The sequence below is a fragment of the Capricornis sumatraensis genome, chromosome 13, assembly GCF_032405125.1.
Source record: "Capricornis sumatraensis isolate serow.1 chromosome 13, serow.2, whole genome shotgun sequence".
Taxonomy (NCBI): Eukaryota; Metazoa; Chordata; class Mammalia; order Artiodactyla; family Bovidae; genus Capricornis; species Capricornis sumatraensis.
The window spans coordinates 72,021,236-72,048,061 of record NC_091081.1 but is presented as its reverse complement, the minus strand read 5'-3'; the positions used below and the strand labels follow the sequence as shown (position 1 = coordinate 72,048,061).

At 33.9% G+C, this 26,826-nt stretch overlaps 1 protein-coding gene across 3 annotated transcripts in view; it reads right to left on the bottom strand.

Moving 5' to 3' along the window:
• The window catches only part of STXBP5 (syntaxin binding protein 5), a 163,752-nt gene that overhangs the window by 10,151 nt on the left and 126,775 nt on the right, over positions 1-26,826 (bottom strand). Inside the window, exons 20-25 of one of the 3 annotated variants that reach the window (XM_068984863.1) lie at positions 23,362-23,421; positions 23,217-23,264; positions 12,413-12,463; positions 7,365-7,604; positions 5,885-6,254; positions 5,411-5,576 (exon numbers count right to left, since the gene is read on the bottom strand). In XM_068984863.1, coding sequence (XP_068840964.1) covers positions 5,411-5,576; positions 5,885-6,254; positions 7,365-7,604; positions 12,413-12,463; positions 23,217-23,264; positions 23,362-23,421 — 935 coding nt within the window. The remainder of the gene's footprint in view (positions 1-5,410; positions 5,577-5,884; positions 6,255-7,364; positions 7,605-12,412; positions 12,464-23,216; positions 23,265-23,361; positions 23,422-26,826) is intronic. The other 2 variants (XM_068984864.1, XM_068984865.1) reach the window with 2 other exon arrangements.

Below are 26,826 nucleotides of genomic sequence, written 5' to 3'. Positions count from 1 at the left end.
CTAATTAAAATTAAAACCTTTGCACAACAAAGGAAACTCTAAGCAAGGTGAAAAGACAGCCTTCGGAATGGGAGAAAGTAATAGCAAATGAAGCAACTGACAAACAACTGATCTCAAAAATATACAAGCAACTTATGCAGATCAAGTCCAGAAAAATAAAAGACCCAATCAAAAAATGGGCCAAAGAACTAAATAGACATTTCTCCAAAGACATATGGATGGCTAACAAACACATGAAAAGATGCTCAACGTCACTCATTATCAGAGAAATGCAAATCAAGACCACAATTAGGTACCATTTCACACCAGTCAGAATGGCTGCTATCAAAAAGTCTACAAGCAATAAATGCTGGAGAGGGTGTGGCGAAAAGGGAACCCTCTTACACTGCTGGTGGGAATGCAAACTAGTACAGCCACTATGGAGAACAGTGTGGAGATTCCTTAAAAAACTGGAAATAGAACTGCCTTATGACCCAGCAATCCCACTGCTGGGCATACACACTGAGGAAACCAGAACTGAAAGAGACACATGTACCCCAATGTTCATCACAGCACTGTTTATAATAGCCAGGACATGGAAGCAACCTAGATGTCCATCAGCAGACGAATGGATAAGAAAGCTGTGGTACATATACCCAATGGAGTATTACTCAGCCATTAAAAAGAATACATCTGAACCAGTTCTAACGAGGTGGATGAAACTGGAACCGATTATACAGAGTGAAGTAAGCCAGAAAGAAAAACACCAATACAGTATACTAACACATATATAGGGAATTTAGAAAGATGGTAATGATAACCCTGTATGCAAGACAGCAAAAGAGACATAGATGTAAAGAACAGACTTTTGGACTCTGTGGGAGAGGGAGAGGGTGGGATGATTTGGGAGAATGGCATTGAAACATGTATACTACCATGTAAGAAACGAATCGCTAGTCTAGGTTCGATACAGGATACAGGATGCTTGGGGCTGGTGCACTGGGATGACCCAGAATGATGATATGGGGAGGGTGGTGGGAGGGGGGTTCAGGGTTGGGAACTCATGTACACCTGTGGTGGATTCATGTCAATGTATGGCAAAACCAACACAGTATTGCAAAGTTAAAAAAAAAAAGAAAAAAAATTAAAAAAAAAGAGTCACTGTAGTGTACTGGGAGGAGTATAAACTGGAACCACATGGACCTGGGTTTGATTCTCACCTCTGGCTTCTACATGCAGAGGGATCTTTGGCAAATCGGTCTCTCAGAGAACTGGTTTCCTTAACTATATGATAAACAAGTAATATTAATACTTACCTCTCAGGAATGCTACCAGGATTAAAGATAATGAAGATTATCTTTAATGAGTTAAAGATAGCACAAAATGCCAATATTAGATACTGAATGATGTATACATTAAATAGAAAAACCTCCTTTTACATGGAGATGAAACAAATTAGAAAATATGAAGTAATTTATCTTTAGATTACCAGTGTGAACATATATTTTTAAAGGAAGTTTAAAATTAGGCATTTTTAGAGTCTGCACAGTCTATGGTTAGTATTAGGATTTGGTGAGGAATACTGATGTTAAAAAGGTATGTATTTCAATACCATTGAATAGTATCTTAAATACTTTTCATTTGTATTTAAATAAAAATTTTAATTATGATAAACACATTCTTTAGGATAATTAACTAATGACTAATAAACAATGGTGAAATCTAAATAGATTTTTATTACCTGTGATATTTCTCTACATCTAGTAATAGTAATACATCTGAAACAATGTCTGGAACTTCTAAACTAGTCTAAAATATGAAGGTACAGAAACAAATATATTTGTCTGATGTTAGACAACTGTATCTCCTTTGTGTTAATAAACAAGTGATAAAATACAGGAAACTAATTTCACAAATGAGTCAATGCATATGCTTTATCACTTTTTTCTTAAACTGAACTGTAATATTTTATTAGTTGACTTATTTTTATTACCTTAAGATGTACAACATATTGATTCAATATTTGTATAGATCATACTCCATTTAAAGTTATTATGAAATTGGGCCTTTCCTGGTGGTCCAGTAGCTAAGACTGTACTCTCAATGCAGGGGGCCTGGGTTTGATTCCTGGTCAGGGAACTAGATCCCACATGCTGCAGTTAAAGATCCTGCATACTACAATGAAGATAGAACTAAGACCTGAAGCAGCCAAATAAATAAATAAAAGTTAAAAAAAAATAAAGTTATGATAAAATATGGGCTGTAATCCCCATGCTGTACAATATATCCTTATAGCTTATTTATTTTATACATAGTCGTAATCCCTTACCCTTATATTGCTGTTCTTTCCTGCCCTCTACCCGCTGGTAACACCTAGTTAGTTTTCTACATGTGTGAGTCTGTTTCTGTTTTATTATATATATTTATTTTTTAGATTTCATATATAAGTGATAATACACTGTATGCCTTTCTCTGACTTATTTCACTAAGCATAATACCTTCCATGTCTACATAGGTAACTGGTAAAATTTCATTCTTATTTTGGCTAAGTAGTATTCCATCATATGTATGTATATGTGTGTGTATATCTATCTATCTATCTATCACATTTTCTTTATCCATTCATCTGCTGATGGGACACTTAGGTTCTTCCTTATCTTGGCTACCATCAAAAAGTCCACAAATAACAAATGCTGGTAATGATGTGGAGGGAAGGAAACTGCTGATGGGAATTTAGCACACAGCTGGCAGGAGTGTGAACTGGTGCAGCCACTATGGAAAACTGCACAGAAGTTCTCCAAAAAATTAGAACTACCTTACGATCCAGCAATTCCACTTCGGGGTATATAGCTGAAGAAAATGAAAACACCAATATTCACAGGACTGTCTCAACACTAAGTATTATGTCAGGTGTAGATTTTCCTAGATGCCTTTTAAGTTCCCATTTATACCTTGTGTGACTTTTCTTTAATCAGGAATGGATGTTGAATTTTATCAACTGCTTCTTGTTTTTTAAATTTACTAATGTGAATTCCATAGATAGATTTATAAATGTGAAGTCAACTCTACATTCCTGGGATAAATCTTATTTGGTTATGATAAATTATCATGACCAGAATTATCCATCTGATTTACTGTTAGGTTCAATTTGCTAAAATTTTGCTTAGAATTTTAACACCTGTATTTGTAAAGAATATTGATCTATATGTAATTTTCTTTACTTTAAAATCATTGGTTTTAGTAACATGTTCTATGAACATATCATTAACAAGTTGGGAAGCATTTCCGCTCTTTAACTTTTGAGAGTTTTAAATAGAACTGGTACTATTTCTTCCTGAAATGTTGATAGAATTCACAAATGAAGCCACTGAGGCCTCAACTTTCTTTGTCCAAGGTTTCTAACTTCAGTTTTCCTATAGTATTCTCTGGGTTATCTATTTTTTTCTTGCGTGAACTTTGGTAATATGTGTCTCACACTACATTTGCCCATTTCCTAAGTTTTTTTAAATTTACTGGCCTAAAGCTGTTCATAGTATTTCCTTATTATCCATTTTAATTAGCATTTGTAGAATCTACAGAAGTCACTTCTCTCATTCTTGATATACTTCTTTCTTTGCAATCAGTTTGGCTTGAGATCAATTTTATTGGTTTCAGAGGTCAAGTTTTTGACTTCATTGACGTTTTCTGTCTCATCGATTTCCACTTGGATATTCACTATTTTCTTTCTTCTGTTTACTTTGGGTTTAACTTGCTCTTCTTTTTCAGTTTCTAAGGTGGAAGCTGAAGTCACTGATTTGAGGACAACTTCTTTTCGCAGAGTCGGACATGACAGAGCATACATGTCATGTCTTTTTGAATACAGATATTTTAGTGCTATAATTTTTTCAAGTATAAACACTCAATTGCTTTTCTCTATTGCTATGCTTTCAAGTTACTTAATCTTTTCTTCTCTAATGTCTAATCTGATGTTAATTCCATCCAGTATATTTTTCATCTCTAACACTGTAGATTTTTATCTCTAGAAGTTCAATTTTGGTCTTTATATCTTGTATGTTCCTACTTAACTTTTAAGTATACATGCTTAGGCACTCAGTTGTGTCCAACTCTTTGCAACCCCATGGACTGGAGCCTACCAGGCTCCCCTGTTCCTGGGGATTATCCAGGCAAGAATATTGGAGTGGGTTGCCATGCCCTCCTCCAGGGGATCTTCCCAACCCAGGGATTGAACCCAGGTCTCCTGCATTGCAGGTGGATTCCGGAGCCACCAGGGAAGCCCAAGAATACTGGAGTAGACACCCTATTCCTTCTCCTGGGGCTCTCTCCGACCCAGAAATTGACCCGGGGTCTCCTGCATTGTAGGTGGATTCTTTATCAGCTGAGCTACCAGAATATAGTTCTAATTGTAATACAGTTGTAACTGTAATTTTGTTTCACTCTCAAGGTCTATAATATCAGGAGTATGTTTTTAGTATAGTCTAGCTTACTGAAATAATACTACTAACATGTGAGAGCACGTACTTTCTACTGAGCACTGTGCTAGTAAGAACTTTATGTGTATTGTCTCCTTTAATTTATAACAGATCCTATGACATTAGATATTATTTCTATCCTCATTTTAAATATAATGAAGTTCAGACATACTAACTTGTCTAAGGTCACATAACTGTGTAACTAGCAAAGCTAGGACTTAAATTCATTCTTCTTGACTCCAAAGCTCATATTCTAAAAATAAGTCACAAGTTTAAATTTATAAACCAGTAAAATATGGCTAATTAACTAAAAACTTTCACAATAAAGTTCCCTTAGATAATGGTTTCTCTAAATATCAATGAATATTTTAGCTCTAATATTTAAAGAGCAGTTTTGTTTAAAAAGTTCAAGCTAAACTGATCATTTCTCACAAATATACAAGCACATAAAGCACTCAATACTTTTAAAGATACAGTTTTATAAAGATTTCATAATCTCTCACAAATAGATCAACAAAAATATTTAGAAGAAAATTATCAAATCTTATTTTTTCTGATAATCTGTATATATCCTTTGAATACAGAGTATATTAAAAGGAATGACACAATTTGTCCTAAAATAGATATAATTATTTTCACATCAACATATGCCTTTAAAAAGGATTTTTCTTTTGTTTCTATATAATAGATATTTATTCTGTGTGGAGAGTGGTATAAAACAGATGTAGTATTTTGTATTTCTTTGACATCACTGGTGAGAAAAAATACGGATTGATGAGATGGAGTCCCTTTTATAACGGGAATCTGATGAAGACACTTTATTACCAGTATCAAAGCATATGCTCTCAAGTTCTCAAGAAAAGCTTTGAATTTTCTCATGGAGTAGAAGGGATGGACAATGTAAGGGACCTTAGAAAATATTTTACCTCTGAACAAATGACAGTGATAGTTTTGTTACTTACCTGAAGATTCTCACAGGTTTCTTGACTGTAAGTGAGTCTCTGGATTTCTGTAGGTGAGACAAGGTACAAGGCTTGTCCGTTGTTGGTGAAGCAGAACGTTCTGGCTATCCGCATGTTGGTAAGGGGCAAGTAATACACATCCAGCAGAGGCCTTAAACTCGGCAAACTTGAGAATACAATGAAAAACTTATTAACAGACAGGAAGGCTCTGGTCTGAACAAATACTACAGGAAGTAAAAATGGCAGGGACCTTCTAAACCTCATGATTTTGTATACCTGAGTGGGAGATAAAACTGATTTCTTCTCCTCACGTACTTGTTCACAAGTAACTGAATGAAAATAAATTCTCAGTGTATATGACTGTAAGCAAATTAAAAGCACTTCTCCAAACTGAATACAATTCTGCAATATTACGTTCTGACGGGAGGAAATGCTATATTTGTGTTTAAAAAACAACAAACAAAAACCTCTTACCTGAAAGTCATGATGTGTCCATTGGCACAGAAGCAGGCAAGGCAGATGCCGTTACTTAATGATACAATGTCCCCACGAAGCACAAATGAGGTCTCTGTGATGTTCTGCTTGTAAGCACAGTTCTGGCTTGGCAATGAGATCACTTTTGCTTGCTTTTCAGAACATATTACTGCATACTGGTTTTCACTGATTTCCTGAGAGGAGGAGGGAGATACAGAGACAGGTCTTCTTTTCTTCAATTTCTCTTTCTCATCCTTTTCTTCAGGAACATTGTGTTCTTTCCAGGGTTCATGTGCAGGGGGCACTAAGCAGCCTGTGGAATCCAGGAACGCCATTCTCAGGATCGCCCCTTTTAACCGCAATATAGTACCTAAAATTGCCATTTCAGTAAATAAAAAGTATTTTACTCCAGACAGTAAATATGTTTATTCCAACTCTGACACACACTAGACACTCAAAAATATGTAGAATATATACTGAACCAAAACTATATACTGGCTCGCTGACAGGATTCAAACCTCAAGCATGGTATCTGAATCTGGAAAAAGATCTCAATAAGTGTTACAAGACTGATAAATGCTGGGATGTCTAGAACTAGGTCTCATACCCACACCTGCCAAGTGTACTATCGTTGAATGTAAGTAGACGGCATCTAGGGCTGCAAGGTCCAATATGGCAGCCCAGTGCCTAGCCATGTGAACTGTGGCTCGTCCACACTGTGGCATGCTGTAAGAGTGAAATATAGGCTGGATTTGAAGGCTTAGCACAGTAAAATTATAATAAAATAACTCAATAATATTAAAATACTGATTACATGCTAAAATGATTTAGCATTTTGCATAGACTGGGCTAAATGAAATTTGTTATACTAAAATTAATTTCACTTGTTTCTTTTACATTTTAATATGGCTACTAGAAAATTTAAAATACTACATGTATAATATATAAACAAGGAATATGCTAGAGAGCAAAATCATGCTTTTTTTCCCTCTCATTTTTAATATAGGAAGAGTATAAATTTCTTCTTCTTAAAATTTTTTGTTAAATTACCTTTTCTAATTCTTCAAAGAAGAAAGACAATCTTAAGACTTCACACTTAGAGATTAAAAATAGCTAAGTGTGCAATATTTAAAAAACTTTTCAGTTTTTTCCCTACATATGTACTATCCTTTTGCTTACAGAACATACTATTTCAAGGTATCCTAGAATGAGACAGAACAACAGTATTTTGTTTTCCTTTTCTATGTAGTAATCATTTTAGACATGATCCTAATGCTTAAAAAAATGCAAAACTTGAATGGCTGTATAAGTAAATGATATTCTGGAATCTTAATCCATGAATTCCTTCAGTTAAAAGCAAAGGACTGTAACTATCTCCATTCAGAATTCTTAGACTGATTCAAAGATGAAAAGCAAAGGCTTCAATTAAATTATAGTAAAGCAAACTTTCAAGGGTAGTCCAGCAGCAGAGCATACATACCACTTGGAGACACAATCACTGGCTGAAGAAGTCTTTGCTCTCCTCCCGGGGGAAGGTTCAGTGCGATGACAAGCACTGTTCCCAGTGTAGTACCAACCCACAAACACGGGGAAGGGGCTGAATCTGTCTTTCGAGTAAAAGTTTCACAGAAATGAAGAGCAGAGATTGCTTCCCGGGATTCTTTATCAATGCTGGTTACACTTGAGCTCCGTGATCGGCTGAAGGAATTATCTTTTATGTCTGAAATGATTTCAAATGTTGTGAGATTACTCAAATTATAAAATAATCATGTTTTTAGTTTGCTAAGAGTGAGTGAAAGTCACTCAGTTGTATCCGACTCTTTGCGACCCCATGGACCATATGGTACATGGAATTCTCCAGGTCAGAATACTTTTCAACCCAGGCATTGAACCCAAGTCTCTCGCATTGCAGGTGGATTCTTTACCATCTGAACCACCAGGGCAGTCCATTTAGTTTGTTTTAAATTTTATCAAATAGTTAATCTGCAAAAAGAGAAAAATCTAAAGCATTTTTAATTTTAACTGAAAAGAAAAACAATGTACTTTTATGCTAACAATTTTGCCCATTGCTCATAAATGAAACACAAAGGGAAAAATCCACACTTGTGAGAACTAAGCTGGGGGCAGCCAGGGGGTTTTTGGATGCATGATCTCTGCAGTTTCGGTGTAGCTCTCTGCAGGTATCTTGGCTGCTTTTCCAACTTTAGTCATTACTACCTTTTCTCATGAAGAAGGAAATGGAAACCTGGAGAAGCAAATGGTAACCCACTCCACTATTCTTGCCTGGAGAATCCCATGGACAGAGGAGCCTGGTAGGCTACAGTCCTTGGGGTCGCAAAAGTTGGATATGACTTAGCGACTACACCACCACCACCACCTTTTCTCATGTGCTGCCTCTTCCTTTGGTATAATATAGTTCACGATTAGGCAGTACCAGCAGAGTGGGTATTTTCAATTTCCTAGATTAAAAAAATGCATTTATAAGTACTCTGATTCTACCTTCAAATTTACCGTATGATGGACTTTCTTCTTCAAATCTGTCCATATGAAAGCCTTAATCCATAAAAATTTAGCTTTTATTTTCCTTAAATGCTATTTTAACTGGAATCAACATTCAACTTAGGCATTTTTCATTAACCTGGACCTGGCTCATTCTTAACTCAATCCCAGGTATATTCAGGGATACTTATAAATTCTACTAATAAACCCTCTCTTGTCTACAGTTACTTTCTTCTCTGTGACCAATCTTAAAGTTTGTTTCAAGCTCTGGCCTCTTCTCTCTTGGAATGCATTTCCAAATGCTTCATGAAATTTTTTCCTATTAAATCAAAACACACCATTTCCCCAAGTCTCTAAATTCTTCTAATGGCACTATTTATATTGACAACAACCCCATTCTCCTCGGGAATAACATTTGACATGAGTCGCATTTTTGGTTCTTCCCTTTCACTTTAACTGCATGTCTCTGATGGGATGACAAGTCCTACATTATTCTAATATTTCTATCTTCTTCTTTCCATTATCGATCAAGTTCCATGATCCTATTTCAGGCATTTATCACCATTCATCTACAATTCCCAAGAGACCGCCCCACCTTCACCCTGTCATTGTTCTATCACAACTCAAATTTTACAACGTACACTTTTAATTCTATCACCTCTACCTTAAAAATCCACAATGGTTCCTTTACTCAGGTTTACAAAATTCTCCACAAAACATCTTCAGCCTACCATCCTGGCCCCTTCTGCCAGTGCTGCCTTGCTTCAGTTCACTGTGGGAAATAAACCAAGCTATTCAGTGTTCTCCATACATACTTGGCACTTGCCTATGCTCTTCTTTCTGATTGCTATCCTTGCCTTTTCTCTACCTACTTAGATGGTGTTTATTCTCCATCTCAGGTGCTGTGGTCCTCATGAAGTTTATCCTGATTGCTAAAACCATCAGTAGTTTTTCCCTTTTGAATCTTGATAGCTTTTTATCTCCTCCATGGCACTAGTAGCACATTTGTTCTGTACTTATTTCTGACTTGTCTTGGGCCTTGTTCTAACGTGACTGAAAATTTCTTGAGAACAAGGGCTTTTGACTCCCTGCAGAATTCAGCATAGTGCCTTGCATATGAAAGTAGTCAACTGATACTTGCTGAAGACAGACCTATAGTTCAAAGTATCTAGAGCAATGTGTTTCTGCTACACCACTGGGATATATTAAACTTTCCAGTAGCTTCTACTGTTCACATCTAATAAGTCATTCCTCAAATTGTATGTTTTCAATGCTATTGTGAAAGAAATGACTTCATAATATTGTGAAAAATGAAAAACACGTTCAAGTCTTCTAAACTGTATTTCATGAATTAAAAAAGGTATTACTGAATCCTATGTACACCTCCGCAAAAGCTTCTTATGGTCAAACTTAGATTCATAAGTTAAAAAAAAATTCTCCCCCCAAATAATTATATACAACATAATTTTGACTACAGTTAGCCTCAAAAACAATAAAGCCACTAGTTATGACAGCAGCATAGATTATTTTTAACTGTAGTTTCTAAAAATGCTCTTCTTTTGCCTGAGATTGTGTGTCCTGTTACAGATTATGACACAGGAGAAAAGAACTAGTTAATATAAATAAAACAACCTTCTATAAGCGATAGCTCACTATTGGGTAAGTGTAATATGGTAGTGATGCCAGATCTTAACTCTTCATATTTCTACAGTTATTACAATAAAATAACAGAAATTTAAAATTTTCTTTTGATTAAAATATTTGTTATTTTAATAAAACAGACACATACAAGGTGAACATACATACTGACCTATATTATCAGTTGGGACTTAGTGATATACATGTAAATCAGTGATATAAGAAAACCTGATATTGTAAATTTCAATAAAAATTAAGCTGCATAAAAGCTTTTTACTGTTATCTATTAAAATTACAATAGGTGATTCACAACAATCTATAATTCAAATGTTAATTCACAGGCCAATAAAACATTTTAATTTAATACACTAATTTAATGATATAAAGTTTATAAACACAACTGCATTTTTATTATATGACCTCTATAAAAATTAGGTTATCAAAGAAACTCCTATAGCTAGATCAATACGGGAAAATGAACTGAATCAGAATCAACTTTAAACTTACAGAACTAAGTTGCTTATTTTATGTGTCTGGAACTGTTTGAAAACAAGTTAGAATCTTAGCAGTTCAGGAACTGTAACTACCACTACACGGCAACATTGGGCAGTTTGAGCCTACTGATAATATTTGTTTTCCCCCAGTGACTCGGAAAGTGAAAGTCGCTCAGTCATCAGACTCTTTGTGACCCCATGGACTATAGTCCATGGAATTCTTGAGGCCAGAATACTGGAGTGGGTAGCCTTTCCCTTCTCCAGGGGATCTACCCAACCCAGAGATCAAATTCAGGTCTCCTGCATTGTGGATGGATTCTTTACCAGCTGAGCCACAAGGGAAGCCTCTGCCCAGTGTAAAATAATTACCAGTTAAGAATCTCTACCAAAAAATAGTTCAGTAGCATGATGACCTTAAAGGGAAATTATTTAGGCGATATAAGTATTGTTTCAATGCATGTATTAAATGAAGTTGCAATTAGCTTAGGGCATTGAAATACATGGGCACACAGTAAAAGATAAGCTGAATAAAGAAAGATAAATCTATAAAAGTACGGAGCACACACTTTGATTAAAATACTTAAATAGTACCTAAGTGTGAATAGTCTTTTTAAATTGATATCATATTTTATTGATTTTTAAAAAGTACTCCTACATGTGTTTTCTCAGATTTGTAGATACTAAATGACACAAAATCATAGTGTCACAAAAATTAAACTAATAGTATTTAATATTACTGAAATTCTGGGACTCTCAGAGATTGAAAACTCTGGATACTCTTGTTGGGAGGGAAAATGCATAAGGTTAACTTCAGATACACTTGTGTTCAAATTGCGTATTTCATTTTTATAGTGAAGGGAATTACCCTCTTCTCAAAACACGTTATACTACATTCTAGAACTTTTTCTGGGTCCCTTAACACCAGCGTTACTTACTACAGGGGTCTACCATACTATCTTTCCTATGTTCAGGAACGGAAACTTTCTGATGACAGTGGATGATATTATGCCTACTCATAATAACCCATTTTCTATCACAACTGAGATAAGACTATGGTTTGGAAATGCTAAAATCAGTAAGGTGAAATGGACCAATATCTAAGTCTCTATTATACATAAAAAGATAGTCAGGCAATCTAGAGAATTACAAGTGAGAAGATGAGGTGGGTGAGCAAATACAAAGCAGCAAATCTAGTTTCTAAGACAAACATGGGTGGAATCATCCACGTCCAGTTAAATAAAAGCAGTAGAAATTTCTAAAAGAAATCTGCTTTATATGTACTATGTGAAATCTTTAAATCTTTATTGAAACGTCATTTTTCCCTATTCTGGAAATATCAGGAAGCTGTTTTGGAGCTGGATATAAAGCAAAAGGAATATGTGAGATATATTCACTCTGCTTTCCTAATGGATAGGTTGTATATAAAGTACTACAGAGAAACAAATACTTATTATCATCAACTTATTATCAACAACTTATTATCATCAAAAAGTAATACTGATTCTTGACATGAGATTCATTGTAATACAGAAAACCAGTCATATATTTTGAAAATAATATTCTCATAAAAATAAGTTAATAAATCATAGTGCTCAAGATGAGTTTTCAGATGGCTAATAGAAATTAATCTAAAATCACAGAAATTTTAATCTTACACTGAATTTTGTTTACATATAAAGTATGAGAGGATTGAGTAAATAGATTATTTTGGTTTGCTTAAATTTATAATTATCTTATCATATATGGATGGCATCCAAAGGCTATTATTCCTTAAACAGTCATTTTAAACTTAATTTTCAGTGAAAATCTATTTTATGGTCATTTTAAATTTCCTGACTTTTTTGTTTTCCCATTAAAGAGATTTTAACTACTGCATATTTTCATTTATTTTACTTACCTAAGTCAGGCTTTAGGTCAGTAGGCAAGCTTAACTTCCTTGACATTTTTGCTGAAAAATAAAATGCACTTTTAAAGTTCTGAAGAATATCTGATTCATTCTTATTTCTATCAATTGTTCTTCAAGATAGGAGTGAATGTTTTTATTACTAAATCTAGAGACTAAGATAATTAAAATATGATTAATAATGTTATGGTTGGAAAGTAAATCTTATTTTCAGCTTTTTAAAAAGTTCGTACTTACTTGATATAATATCTTTGAGTGCTTGAAGCTCTCACTTCAAGGAAGCCTTTTAAATTCTGTTAATTATTTCTTAGGCTCATAGGAAAGGGTTAGGCTTTTTTAAGAGAAGTAGTCATTTCTTAGAAAGATGTTGCAGATAAGGACAACAGAGGCATAAGACAGTCTGGGTATGTGATATAATACAAACTTTCCAGCTCCTCATCTTCACATTCCTTTTAAAGTTAGTATCTTGAATATAGGATGAACCTACATCAAGCTGAAGCATTTGATTACATCACAAAAATAGCTGGCTCATCCATTTCTTCATATATGTTAACATCTCTATTTACATTTTAGTAAAAAAGAAAACAAAAAAAAACCCAAAACAAAGTCATGCTCAGTCTAGCATATTTACAAAAATATAAACTACAGATATTTCTATTTTGGATTACAATATTTAAAAAGTCTATGTAAAAATCTTACTGGAATTCACTTTCCATCCTCAGTTATTGCCTAAATCTACGAAGTGCTGTACAGTTAGGAGGTGTTTTACTACATCTATTATGTTAGTGGCAATGCATGCGTAACGGAACAGTGCTTCCTAAGTGAAATTTTGAATACACATTTGCGTGTTAATACATGAATGTGTATATGTTGTTAAATTTTGGATGGTTAGGAGATATTTAAAAAACAGACCCTGCTAGTCCATAAGGGCGCCATGTAAACAAAGAGAAATCCAGTCATAGCACACAACTTCCACATCTAAAAAAATGACAAATTCATTGTTAGGGAAGAGGCATTAGGCTAAGTGGGAAGGGATAGGGGGAAATCAGGTTTTTATTTCTAAGTTTCATTAATCTAATTAGCATCCTTTCAAAAAACAACAACAAAGCATCAAATATATGAATCAGTCTTATCCCATTTTGACAGAGTTAACCTCAGTTAAAGCAGAAAAAGTAATAGAAAACGGAAATAGCCAAATGAAATCTATCATGGTTGATCTCATATAAATAGCATCTGGTCTCATCACTGCATGGCAAATATATGGAGAAACAGTGACAGACTTTAGTTTTTTGGGCTCCAAAATCACTGCAGATGGTGACTGCAGCCATGAAATTAAAAGATGCTTGCTCCTTGGAAGAAAAGTTATGACCAACCTAGACAGCATGTTAAAAAGTAGAGACATTACTTTGGCAACAAAGGTTCACCTAGTCAAAGCTACGGTTTTTCCAGTAGTCATGTATGGATGTGAGAGTCAGACTATAAAGAAAGCTGAGCACTGAATTATTGATGCTTTTGGACTGTGTTGTTGGAGAAGACTCTTGAGAGTCCCTTGGACTGCAAGGAGATCCAACCAGTCCATCCTAAAGGAGATCAGCCCTGAATATTCACTGGAAGGACTGATGCTGAAGCTGGAACTCCAGTACTTTGGCCTCCTGATGCAAAGAATTGACTCATTGAAAACACCCTGATGCTGGGAAAGATTGATGGCAGGAGAAGGGGAGGACAGAAGATGAGATGGTTGGATGGCATCACTGACTCAATGGACATGAGTTTGAGTAAACTCCAGGAGCTGGTGATGGACAGGGAGGCCTGGGGTGCTGCAGTCCATGGGGTTGCAAAGAGTTGGACATGACTGAGCGACTAAACTGAAGTCTCCTCAACTCAAAACATTTTCTAAAATGTAACATTTAACTTTTGAAAGAACTTAGAAGTTTTTATTACATATCATAGGTACAATGTACACAGACTGATAAATAATATCTATATAGTAACAGAAGGAGAAAAACTAGCCTAGTACAGTCTAAAGATACCCTTTCACAATCAGATGTGTATACCTCTCTAGACCTGACTACTCTGATTTAAGTTATTCTATATCTTTAGGACCAGTGCTTATAAATATTGAATGTACATATACATCATCTGGGGAACTTGTTAAATCAGATTCCTGCACTTCTAACAGGCTCCCAGGAGATGCTGATGCTCCTGGTCTGTGGAGCATCAAGGTCCCGAGACTACAAGTAACTTCAAGATAGGAAACAAGACTAATTCATCAAATCCATATGTAGACACAGTAAGTCCACAGCAAAAAATTCTTGAATAAGCTTCAAAATCTTGTTTGTAAAACATGAAATGTCAAGTATGGTGGTGAGGATTGGATTTGGAATCAGACCAGATATTACCGTGTATCTAATTCAATGAACTAGTAGGTGTGTGACCGCAGGCCAACCACTTTGCCTCTCTAAACCTCAAATTTCACCTGGAAAACAGAGATGGATAATAATGCCAATTTCATAGTTTTGAAGATTATAAAAGAAGACATAAGCAAAATGTTAAGTGCAATATCTGACACAGTATAGAGCTGATAAACATTAGTTACTAGTAATACTAAACAAGTGAAATAATTTTCATAAGCTGTAAAATGTTATACAGATGAGCCATTAATATACTTGTAAACAGCCCAATATTTCTTTATTTCTACAGTTATTAAACCCCAATTCTACCCCAATTAACTAAAAAAAAAAAGGAAAACAATTTTTAGGACATAAATATAGAATGGCATGTACAACTACAAGTTCAACCTTTTTTGAGTTCATTTCAAAAGGTAAATTCAATATATATCTAATTGTAGGAAGAGAAACAATCTGAGTAACCTGTAAGATATTTTTATGAGGAAGGGGAGAGGGGAAGTGGTGGAGGGGCGAAAGATTTAATTCCTCAGCATTTCTTGTATAATTTGCATTTACGTCTTCAGGCTCCATAGCCCTTTCTTTTGTAGTCTCCATCTAAACTCATCTGATGAACTGATCATATCATTTCAGATACTGAATTTTTCCACAGTAGTATTTCAATTTTTTATAAAGTTTAATTTTATCTGCTGATATTCTCCATCTGTTCACTCACTATGGCCATTTTCCCACTTTAGTACTTGAACATATTACAGCAGCTGCTTTAAAACTTTTGGTTGCTAATTTCAACATTTAGGCCACCTTGTGGTCTGTTTCTACTGAATGATTTTTAAAATTCTTGATTATGGGTCATATTGGGTTGGCCAAAAAATTCTTGGATTTTCTCATAAGCACCTACAGAAACCTGAACTTTTTGGCCAACCCAATATTTCTTGATTCTGAATTTTTGTTTCACATGCCTAGGACCTTTTGATTGAATGTGGACATAAGTTTTGACTGAATAGTGGACAATATGTTGAAGTTGAGTATGGATTATATCATCAACCTTAACAGGTGTTGAGTTTTAGTCTGTCATGCAGTTAAATTCCTGGTGGATCCTTCTGATCACTCTTGGTTTTATTCTTTATTAGGGTGGGTCTATATCAGTTAGAACTTTGTTTTAGGGTATGGCTTCCAAGCTAAGAAGTGATCCTTACTCTTAATAAGTGGCCTTTCTGGGATTTCATCAGAATGACAGGTGCTCAGCAAGGTTTCACTGCATCTACTCCTAGCACCACGTGACTTCTCGTGTCACTGGGCAGCTCTCAGCCTCAGAGCAGGTGCCTGAGGCCTGGTGGTGGAGTCTTGACCAGCTCATATGTGCCCCAGGCCGAAGGCAAGGACCTTCACTGAACCTACACACAAGACTTCTAGGAATGCCCCTTGGAGCAGTTCCTTTCTCCCCGGTGCCCACCCTCACAAGTTCAAGTCACTTTAGCCACCCAGAACTTCCATTTCTTCCTCCTTAGCTTAATGAGGCTACAATTCCACTTGGGTTCGAATCACTCTGCAGTGCAACAGGAAAGTACTCTCCAGTCAGAGAGAGGTGGGGCAGAAAGTAGCTGTAGACTTAATCCAGCACTTCCTGAAGATTATATTTTTACTTCTCAGGAGTCTCAGAAGCACTTGCCAACACAGTTAATCTTGTCAGTTGATTTCATCACCCTGGAAAAGAAAATTCTGTCCATGCTTTGAAGTTATCCAGCTTCCAATGAGGTCTTCAAACTGAAAACATTATCATCTGAATGAGTTCCTGGAAGGCAAACTGTCTGTTTTTCTCTTCTTCATTTGTTTATTCTTCAACTCTTCCCCCTGTAACCCCGTACCTTTCTTGTTTTGAAATCCTTTGTCACTCAAAGCTATAAAATAGCTCTCATTTTCTATGCCTTTGTCCACAGTAGAAACAATGGAATGACGGTAAAGAAGTTTATTCAATTTGGAGAAAACTGCAGTCAGAGATATATCTCAGCAGGCTGCTAACCCAAGTCTCTGCTCTTTTTATAAATCTGAATGAGAATATCAAGCTGGCTGGCTGAATAAGCAGTAAAGAGCTGCATTTGCTTGGAAAGAATAATGAAGTTATAGTTGATCACAATAATCAAGTCTGCAATAGTGGTTTCAATACCAATGAAAGATGCGCGATGTTTAAGAAAAGCAAATCTTGAGGTAAGGGAACTGGCTGAACCATTATACTAGAGATGACAGATCAGTCATGGTTGATGCTTTTTAGTTTTTTGCAAGGAAAAGTTTCTCTGTTACAGAGATTCTTACTGTTTCTCTGAATTTAAACAGATGCTTTATAATTTTCCTTTAGCTTCTCTACCCACTGTGTTTCACATCTTATTTTTCTAAGGACGATTTTTTAAAGGAAAACAGAACTATAACTTCGCTTTTTAGAATGTGGCTTTTATATTAAACAATGTACCCATAATACAAGGTAAAATGACTTCTTCTTATGACACTATGGAGAAGATGCCAAAAAAAGCAAATGGATCTTTATTATTGAGAAAGGTTCAAAAGTTAGAATACAGTGGCAAGGTAACTTTTCTCACCGGCAGAGATCCAATGCAATTCTTTTCAAGGATAATGTTAAAATGTATGCATATAAAATAAGAGCAATCAGAACTTAAAAAAAAAAGACTAAAAATCAGCTTGTAGGTTAGGGCAAGTGATCCCAGGGGGAAAGTGGGACCAAGAAGTAGAAACTCCTATCACACATTATTTTAATAGCTATTGGAACTAATAATATCAATTTCTACCTCCCATGCTAGAATATAAATTCTGTTAATTTGGGAGCAATTTATTTTGCAAAATACTGCATCCATGTATATGTGTCTAGCTCTTAGTGTGCATGTTTAATAAACATGACAATGTTTATAATATAAATATAAACAAAATATAAATATAAATAAACAAAAGCTGTCATTGGGATTTTTAGAAAGAAGCTGAATTTCTTCACAAGTGAAATCAAATAAAGAGAAAAAGAGGACAAATTAAATATGAGCTTGTTAATCAAAAAGACATCTTTTGGAAATACAAGACACTTATCCATTACCTAAAATGAAGGAGAAATTTTAAAGAGATACTAATTAACCTGCCAGGTAAAGAGCTGGCTACTACAAGCTCTCTTAATTCTTGAACTCCTAGAGCTTTTGTCTTCAATATTTTTCCCATCTCTATGTACTTTTCACAAATTCATGAAATATAACATCTAAGATATCATCATAATTAAAGACATCTCATAGGCATTTCCTAGAGAAGGCATTAAACAAACTTAACATAGTTAAGTGTCACAGACTGAACTGTTCCCCCAAATTGGTATGCCGAAGCCTTAAGCATCACTTAGGGCTTCAGAATGTGACCTATGTGGAGACAGGACGTTTAAAGAGGTGATTAAGTTGAAATAAGGCCACTAAGTGCGTAGACCAATCCAATCTGATTGGCACATATAAGAAGAAATCCGGACACACAGACACACCAGGGGTGCATGTGCCTAGAAGACAGACTATGTGAAAACACAGCAAGAAGGCAGTCAAGGACAGAGGCCTCAGAGGAGAAAACAAAAACACAAAAAACAAACACCTGTCACTCCTTTGATCTTGGAATTCTAGCCTCCAGAACCATTCTAGAGAAAGTAAATTTCTATTATTTAAGCCACTCAGTTTGTAGTATTTTCCTATGGCAACTCTACCAAATAAATATAATAAGTAATGACGTAAAATAGATCACCTCATTAATATTAATAGTTCTGGTCAAACAATAGTTGACAAAAAATATTTCAGTAATGTAACTTTAGTTTGGACTAATTTTCTTTATGTTAGGAAGCAAACACCAAGTTATTTCTATAAAGATCACTGTATAGCCTTTGAATGTTAGAAAAAGATGATTCTATAGAGACGCATATACAGTAAGTAGTGGTAATATAAGACACAGACTTTGCTGAGCATATTTTATTATGCAATTTGACAGAAAATACAGTCAGAAACAGAATTAGAGTTTGAACACATGATATGCCAAAATCCTCAGACTTTAGTCATCCTGAAAAAGAAAAAGAAATTCATTTAGAGGAACTCTGACTTATACAGTGATTTTAAAGTACCTGTCTGTGAAATTTAGTTCTTGACCAAGTAAGGGTAAGTATTAATATTACATAATAATCTATTTTCAAAGTAGAAAATATTCAAGTTACCTGTAAAAGGGGTTTAATGAATACTTGACTCATCTTCTCTTTCAAGACAAGCTTCTGTTCTTTCAATGGCCATATTGAGGATTAAATATAAAGATGAACTTCTATAGATGTAGCAGCCGTATTTTGGGATGAATATTGGGGAATATAAACTAGAAATATCAGTACTACTTTGTTTTATAATAAATTAGAATAATTTTAAAACTTAAAATTCTTAGAACAAAATTAAAAAATCAAATTAAAATTGTAAACAAAAAACAAACCTTAATTACATACATATCTTTCAAATTCATATAGAACATTCCAAACAAACCTCTGAGAAATTGTTTTTCAAACTGTAAACATAAATGAATTGGGAAGAGAGTACAAGACGAGGCCACATATTATGAAAGCAGATACATGATGTAGTATAGGATCAAGAAACTGGGATTCTGACCTTGACTAAGTCATTACCATGTGCTATTACTTTGGATATGCATTTGACTTCTTTGAAGCTCAAATTCTTTTCTTGAAAAATAAAAGGGCTGAGTTGCTTTAAGATGTAGGATTTAATGAGTCAGTGATTTAAAATATGATTCAGAACAGATTTAAGTCTGTTAGAACACTTAAACATAAAAAAGGAGTAACTGGGACACATGTGGTGACAGAGTGGTAAAGAATCCATCTGCCAGTGCAGCAGACGCAAGAGACATGGATTTGATCCTGGGTTGGGAAGATCCCCTGGAGGTGGACATGGCCACTCACTCCAGTGTTCTTGCCTGGAGAATCCCATGCATAGAGGAGGAGCCTGGGGGCTACAGTCCATGGAGTTGCTAGGAGTGACATGACTGAGCAACTGAGCAAGTACACATGTATGGGAGAACTCATGAAAACAGCACCTAGGCATTATCCTCATTTAAATTGACTTCAAAACTTACTTCAGTTTTTGCTAAGCAAGAAAACCAATCATTCCCAAAGTAATAGCTGATTCAGAAATTTGAGAAATTAAAAAGGGCTCTGCAGGTGTTATTTTTCTTATAACTAACAAATACCATATGACAAACGCCTAGTGTAATATGTAGAACTTAGGGGTGCTCATTACATAGCGCTATTACTTCTGCTTGTTTTGGCACAGCACTAATTAAGTGACCTTATTTCCTGACTCTTTATTCTTTAATCTCCAATATTACTTCCTCCTTACACTTTCATTCCTTCTATATGGATATTAGTAATAAAATGGGACATGGACAGGATAAGAGACTACAGAATAGAGCTAGGTATCTACTTTCTGAATAAAGTACTCATACTGAGAGAGAATAATCTTTAGAGAAGTTTAATCAAAATCTACCAAAGAATGCTAACATCTGGACCATATTTTATTCACAAGTATATCATGAAAAATTTGTTTAAAACTTTAACAGAGATACATATTTTAGGACTATTTTTATATAAACTTAGAATAACAAAAAGCTTTATATATTTCTGAAATTTTATAAAATATAAATAATGAATAAAAATTGATAACCAATATTATTTTCAAAATGATTTACAGAAATTGCTAACTATGGGAAAGTTATTGATTTTTAAAATTCTGGCCATTAAGATTTTTAGTAACAAAAATTAATCATAAAGTATGAACAGGCAAAACAAATCCCTATATGCATAGGGATGCTACAGTTGCATTATACAGTACACTCGTCTATATTTTTACTGTTAATTCACAATACTACAGTTATGTCTTTCTAGGCTGTTATTCTTATGCATGAACAATGACCTCACTGTCAGTGTCATTTACCTGAATTAACTGTCAGTTAGGAAACAATGAAGCCAGGCGTCAGATAGACAGGTCAGGGAACTCTACTGTTGACTCCTGTTACTTTCACTTGAATCTGCTCTTTGAGAAAGGTAGACTGCCAGGCACTGTATACTATAGTTGGGTGATGGGTACCATGATGGCACCCACGAGCTAAAGCTTAGACAGAGTTTGATATGAACCATCTTTTTACTCTTCCAGGTTACCATGCAGATAGAACAGAGTCATAACCAGATGATCTAGTTATAAGTCATATGACAGATTTGTCTTTGAATCCTTACAAGCTTCAGTAAATTTTCTTAAGAGGTAGTACAGTACAGGGTTGAAGAGGACAAACAGTGGAGTTGGACTACCTCAGTGTAAATCATGGCTCTGACATGTGTTAGCTGTGTCACCAATAGATACTCTGTATACCCTTTGATAGTGCTGTCATACGGAAAACAGGGAAATAAAAATGAGGAGCTAACTGAGGTTACTGAGTGGATTAAAAAAGAAAATGAAGAAATGGAGAAGTACGTTTTTCCTTCTATATCACCTGGGATATATGTTGGAATAATAAAAATATCAGTTACAAAGTAAGTCACAAGGATGTAATGTATAGCACAGGGAACATACTCACAAATACTGTAATAACTCTGTATGGTGGGTAATGTATAAAAATGTTGAATCTTGTACTCAACACTGTTTATCTGAAACTAATCTAATAGTTTAAGTCAATTACATGTCAACAGAAAATACTAAAAGATTCCAACTGAAAACAAATACAGACATATATAAACCACAGCTGCAACTGTGGTTTCTGGAAGTGAAAAACTAACATAAGTTTGAAAAGTTGAAGAAAGTTAACATGTCTCCCCAAAAATATAGCTATAGAAACCAGCATGACAAAAAACTTGATAACATTCTTGCTTTTCTTATTTTTTATGCTAGCAAAGAACTATCCTTCCAATAATATTCTCAATTCTAAGAAATTAATTGAAGTCAATCAAATAATCACACTTAGATAGATATTCAATGCTATATATTCATTACACAGAAAATAATGAAAATTGAGTCAATATATTTAACAAAACAATATAACCCTAGGATCAAAAATCAAACAGATAAATTATTCAAAAATTTTAATTATATACAAAGTAACTTTCACACGAGGCAAAATTCTTAAGTAATTAAACTCTGCAAGTTCTTTGATAAATTGTACATACAAAGTCCCTTCAAATTTTTCAAATTATATGAAGGTAAAAGAACCTCTAAAGTACTATTAAGAAAGTATATACTAAAAAGGAAATTTGTTGAAAAAGAATTATGCAACAGTGCTCATAGCTAATGAAAGTGATTTAAATATTACCAGATGATTCACTAAGGTACCACAAATACAAAGAAGTGAATAATTGATTCTCCATAAATGAAGAGCCCTTTGCCCAAGAATAAATCGCCTTATTCAAAAAATGACCAGAGGTGCTAAGAGTCAGCCAATGTTAATATGACTAAACAGGGTTCAATTTACAGCATACAGACAATATGGTGCTATTTCTAAGAGTTTTTGAAATTTAATTTTACTACATACTAAACTTTGAGTTGAAAAAAAGTAAATCTATTCCAGCTACCTAGAAATTCATCTAATTTAATACAATTCAATGTTTGGGGGGAAATAAATAATATATTAATAATATAATTAAAAATTTGGATTTAAATCAAAGATTAAATGTATTCTCTTTCAGTAAAATGGGGTCTCTCTGGCTTTTAAAAATCTTCAGACAAAATTCAAACTTTTATGACTAAAAAATCCTATTTGGATTATATCCCTAAATTTAACTATGCCTTTTATCCCCAAACTTGAAATTTTGAAAATCTTGGAGTGAGTTATTAATTTCAAAGTACCACTCTTTTTTTTACTTGGGGGGCAAGAGTCCTAGAAAATTCCTATTTAACTCAAGGGTAGTACAGATTATAGCCTAAATGTCAATCTTTTCTAAACCATTTCCTTGAAATCTGGAGTCTTAATAATGTGAGGAGGATAGAGTAAAGGCAGGAAAAATACAAATACATTAAAAAAATTCACAACCTTGGAGTAAAAAATTGCACTACTTGTGTCATAAATTGAACCCTGCTTTATTTTAAAATAAGCAAAAATAAAAATTAATAGAGCAATTCACACAGTGAAGTCAGAGGAAGAACTGCAACTCCAATTTAACTGATTTTTGATAATTATTGTCCCAATGAGTTTAGAAGAAACACAGCCCAAGAGGTTATCATTTAGCATAGGAATAACAAATTAATATATACAAAATGCAATGCATTAGATAATTTTCTGATGCTGCGTTAGCATTGCATATAGCAAGGATTAGAAACAAAATAGAAATGTCTATTTCCTACCTATATCACTGGCTACCATCTTGGAAAACTTTCTGCTTTTGATCTTCACTGAAAATAATATTTTGATATAAAATGTCAAAATCTATTCAAAGTAAACTAAATGAATTAAATGTAATTAAAAGAAAATACTTTAAAGATACTATACCCTTTTCTATAAAATTATTCATTTTTTGTTCATCATCTGAATTGTGGGGTGATGAAGAACCTACACAAATGAAGACAATGGAAGGAACAGGCATATAGTCAGTCACAAACACTGAGTTGTCACAGGGAAAAGTACAATCAAAGTAATTTGGTAACCCCTAGGATAAGTTCCCACACTACTGGCCACAAGAAAATATTGTGTATATAGTTAAAAATTCATATAATATTACAGTAGCAATAGCAATCAGTAATACATTATCTTTCAGGGTAGACCAATCTCTAGTATATACATTAACTCTAACCTATAATAATTTTTCCATAAGATACAAGTATTTGGCAAAATCTTCATATATATTGTAAGTTGGAGAATAGATAAATAAAATATAAGGAGCTAACTGTTTGTGAAAGAAAATGTAAAAATTCTTGATATTAACTGAATAAGGTTTATCTAGTGGCACATAGAATCCTGTACAAGTACTATCCTGATAAGGCTAATTTTAGAGTTAGCTTTCTAGATACAAACTTTAAAATTTTATATAAATTGTACTATTATCATACAGGTCTTTAAAATACTGAGGATAATACTTACAATTTTAGGTATGTTCGAATATTTATTTTAATGAGGTATAAGATATTTTATTTCAACTGTGACTTTCAATAAGCTTATCTAATATTTTTATAATTGAGATTTTGTCCTTTTTTCTTAAAAAGATGTTTCTAAATTTTCATTGTATTTCTTTAACTTCTAACAAATCTTTTTTATAAAGGAAATTCTACAAACTATCTATTCTTTATAACACATTTCAAATGATAGACATTAAAATTTTCAAAATTTCTCCAGCTTATAAATCACTTCCCCTCCTTTGAATTCCTGTAAAAGTTTACTTGTTATTTTTCTTATGATGTTAATCACTTAACATCTTATATTTTGAGTTTACACACACTTGACCTTTCCCACTGAACTGAAATGAGAAGCTGGGACCCTTATCTGATTGATCATTTTATCCCTTCAGGACTCAGTGGAGTTCTTAGCATGTAGGAATCTCTAGGTAAACATTTGCTGAATGAATAAAGCTTTTCTGCTAGAAGTAAATGTCTAGAATATAACTGGACGTAAATCGGTTTTTCTGTGCTGATTTCTTTTTTATCCCAATGAAAGTACTGAGCCTTAATAAACAAGGTCAAAATTTGACCTTTCCCCACAAAATCATACTTTCTTTTTTTGGCCAGGTGGAAAATATCCTTGAAGTCTCTTCTCAGAACAAGTAAAACCTGTCAACATTGGCATGAGCCAATTACTTCTAAAATAGTCTCATAAAAATTACTCTTCTAAAACTACTTTATATTTGCTAAATAGCATTTAGAGAGCCTCATAAATGCTATATCCAAAAATATCACACAGGAAACACTGAGCTCAGCAACATTTTCAAGAATATAAATAAGTACCCTCCTTTCTCATATAAATATAATTCATTAAAGAAGATAATAGTTATGAGAAGATATTATATATAATTTAAAATACTATTCATTTCTGACACTATATAACCACATGAATGTACAAAAAGTAATACTTATTTTATTCTATATATTTTATATCAGAATAGCAAGATAGCATATTAAACATGAATATAAAATTATAAAAATGTTCAGTAACTCCAACATAAAAGTAGGCAACATAAGCCATAAACATAAGTAAAAGAAGATCTTTTTTCCCCTAACTGAAAATGCCTACTACTAGTTGTCAAAACTTCCATGATAGCTTATGAAAAAGTTCCAAAAATGTTTTTAGCATTTCCTACTTGAATATATTTTACAAATTACTATGATTAAACAAGCACAGAAAATACATATAGCTTAAAAATTTTTTTTTCTCTAGGGTACATGGAAACTCCTGAGGTCACCATCTCATGATATGTGGCCTTGTGTTTTCTTCAATTTGAAATGTACATATACAAATACATACATATACACACATACACATAAATTTTGGATACAGTACTAAAAATATCCCAACATTACTAAAGTGCTCAGTGAAGCAATCTGAGTTCTCTGAAATAAAGATCAAACAGAGATGGCAGAAATAATTTTCTATGTCAATTCAGGATGGCAAGAATTTTCTATTTCAGAGTTATTGTTGGTTTATTTAAAAATAAACGGAAAGGGAAAATGATACTTGTAATTTGGATTTTCTCAGGATGTGTTTTGAATAGAGATTTGATATTAGTTGGCTAAATTATTCAGATCACAAATTTTGGTTATGGGATTTAAATGCTTTTCAAAAAGTTTCTCCTCTCTTATATGTATTATTTCAAGTGAACATATTGGTTGTGATAAAGGGCAGATGATGTCCTTTCATTTCTATAACAGAGGTACTCTTCTTAGTATTTATGATTCAGTTGAACCGCCAACTCACTTTTTATGCATTTCTTCTTCTTTCATAAATACAAACATTGTTTTCTAATAACTATTTCCAGAGGTTTATTCTCATTTCTATGATAGTTATTTCTATGATAGTATTCATGCATGACTAACTATCTCCTGGTATATAAAACATGTTTTAGGTACAATTATTGCCTACTAGTTTGGTTTGTTTTGTAAAAGTGGTCTTTCCTGGTATGCATGAATGGATACGAGTCTTCAAAAACTCTTAAGAGCATAATCAGGGACTAAACTAAATAAAAGTTTGTGTCTAAAGATGAGAATCTGTGATTTATCAATAATTTCTGAGGTCACAATTTTTACTTTGCATTTCAAACACCTGAAAAATGCCTAGTGTCATAAATTTCTGCATGTTACAACTATATCCTCTTTTCCTCTGAACCAAAGAGCACAGTATATTTGAAAATGCTGAATGATGTTTGAGTTGCTCTGGTACAAAAGAGAGAATCTGGAATTTTTACCACTACGCACTTTTTATATTTACTTATATTGAAGTATACTTACATATTTCTCTCTTCCAACAACACAAGAAAATACTCTACACATGGACATCACCAGATGGTCAATGCCAAAATCAGACTGATTATATTATTTGCAGCCAAAGGTGGAGAAGCTCTATACAGTCAGCAAAAACAAGACTGGGAGCTGACTGTGGCTCAGATCATGAACTTCTTATTGCCAAATTCAGACTGAAACTGAAGAAAGTAGGGAAAACCACTAGATCATTCAGTATGACCTAAATTAAATCCCTTATGATTACACAGTGGAAGTGAGAAATCGATTTAAGGGACTAGATCTGATAGAGTACCTGATGAACTATGGACGGAGGTTCCTGACATTGTACAGGAAACAGGGAGTAAGACCATCCCCATGGAAAAGAAATGCAAAAAAGCAAAATGGCTGGGTGAGGGGGCCTTACAAACAGCTGTGAAAAGAAGAGAGGCGAAAAGCAAAGGAGAAAAGGAAAGATATAAGCATCTGAATGCAGAGTTCCAAATAATAGCAAGGAGAGAGTAAGAAAGCCTTC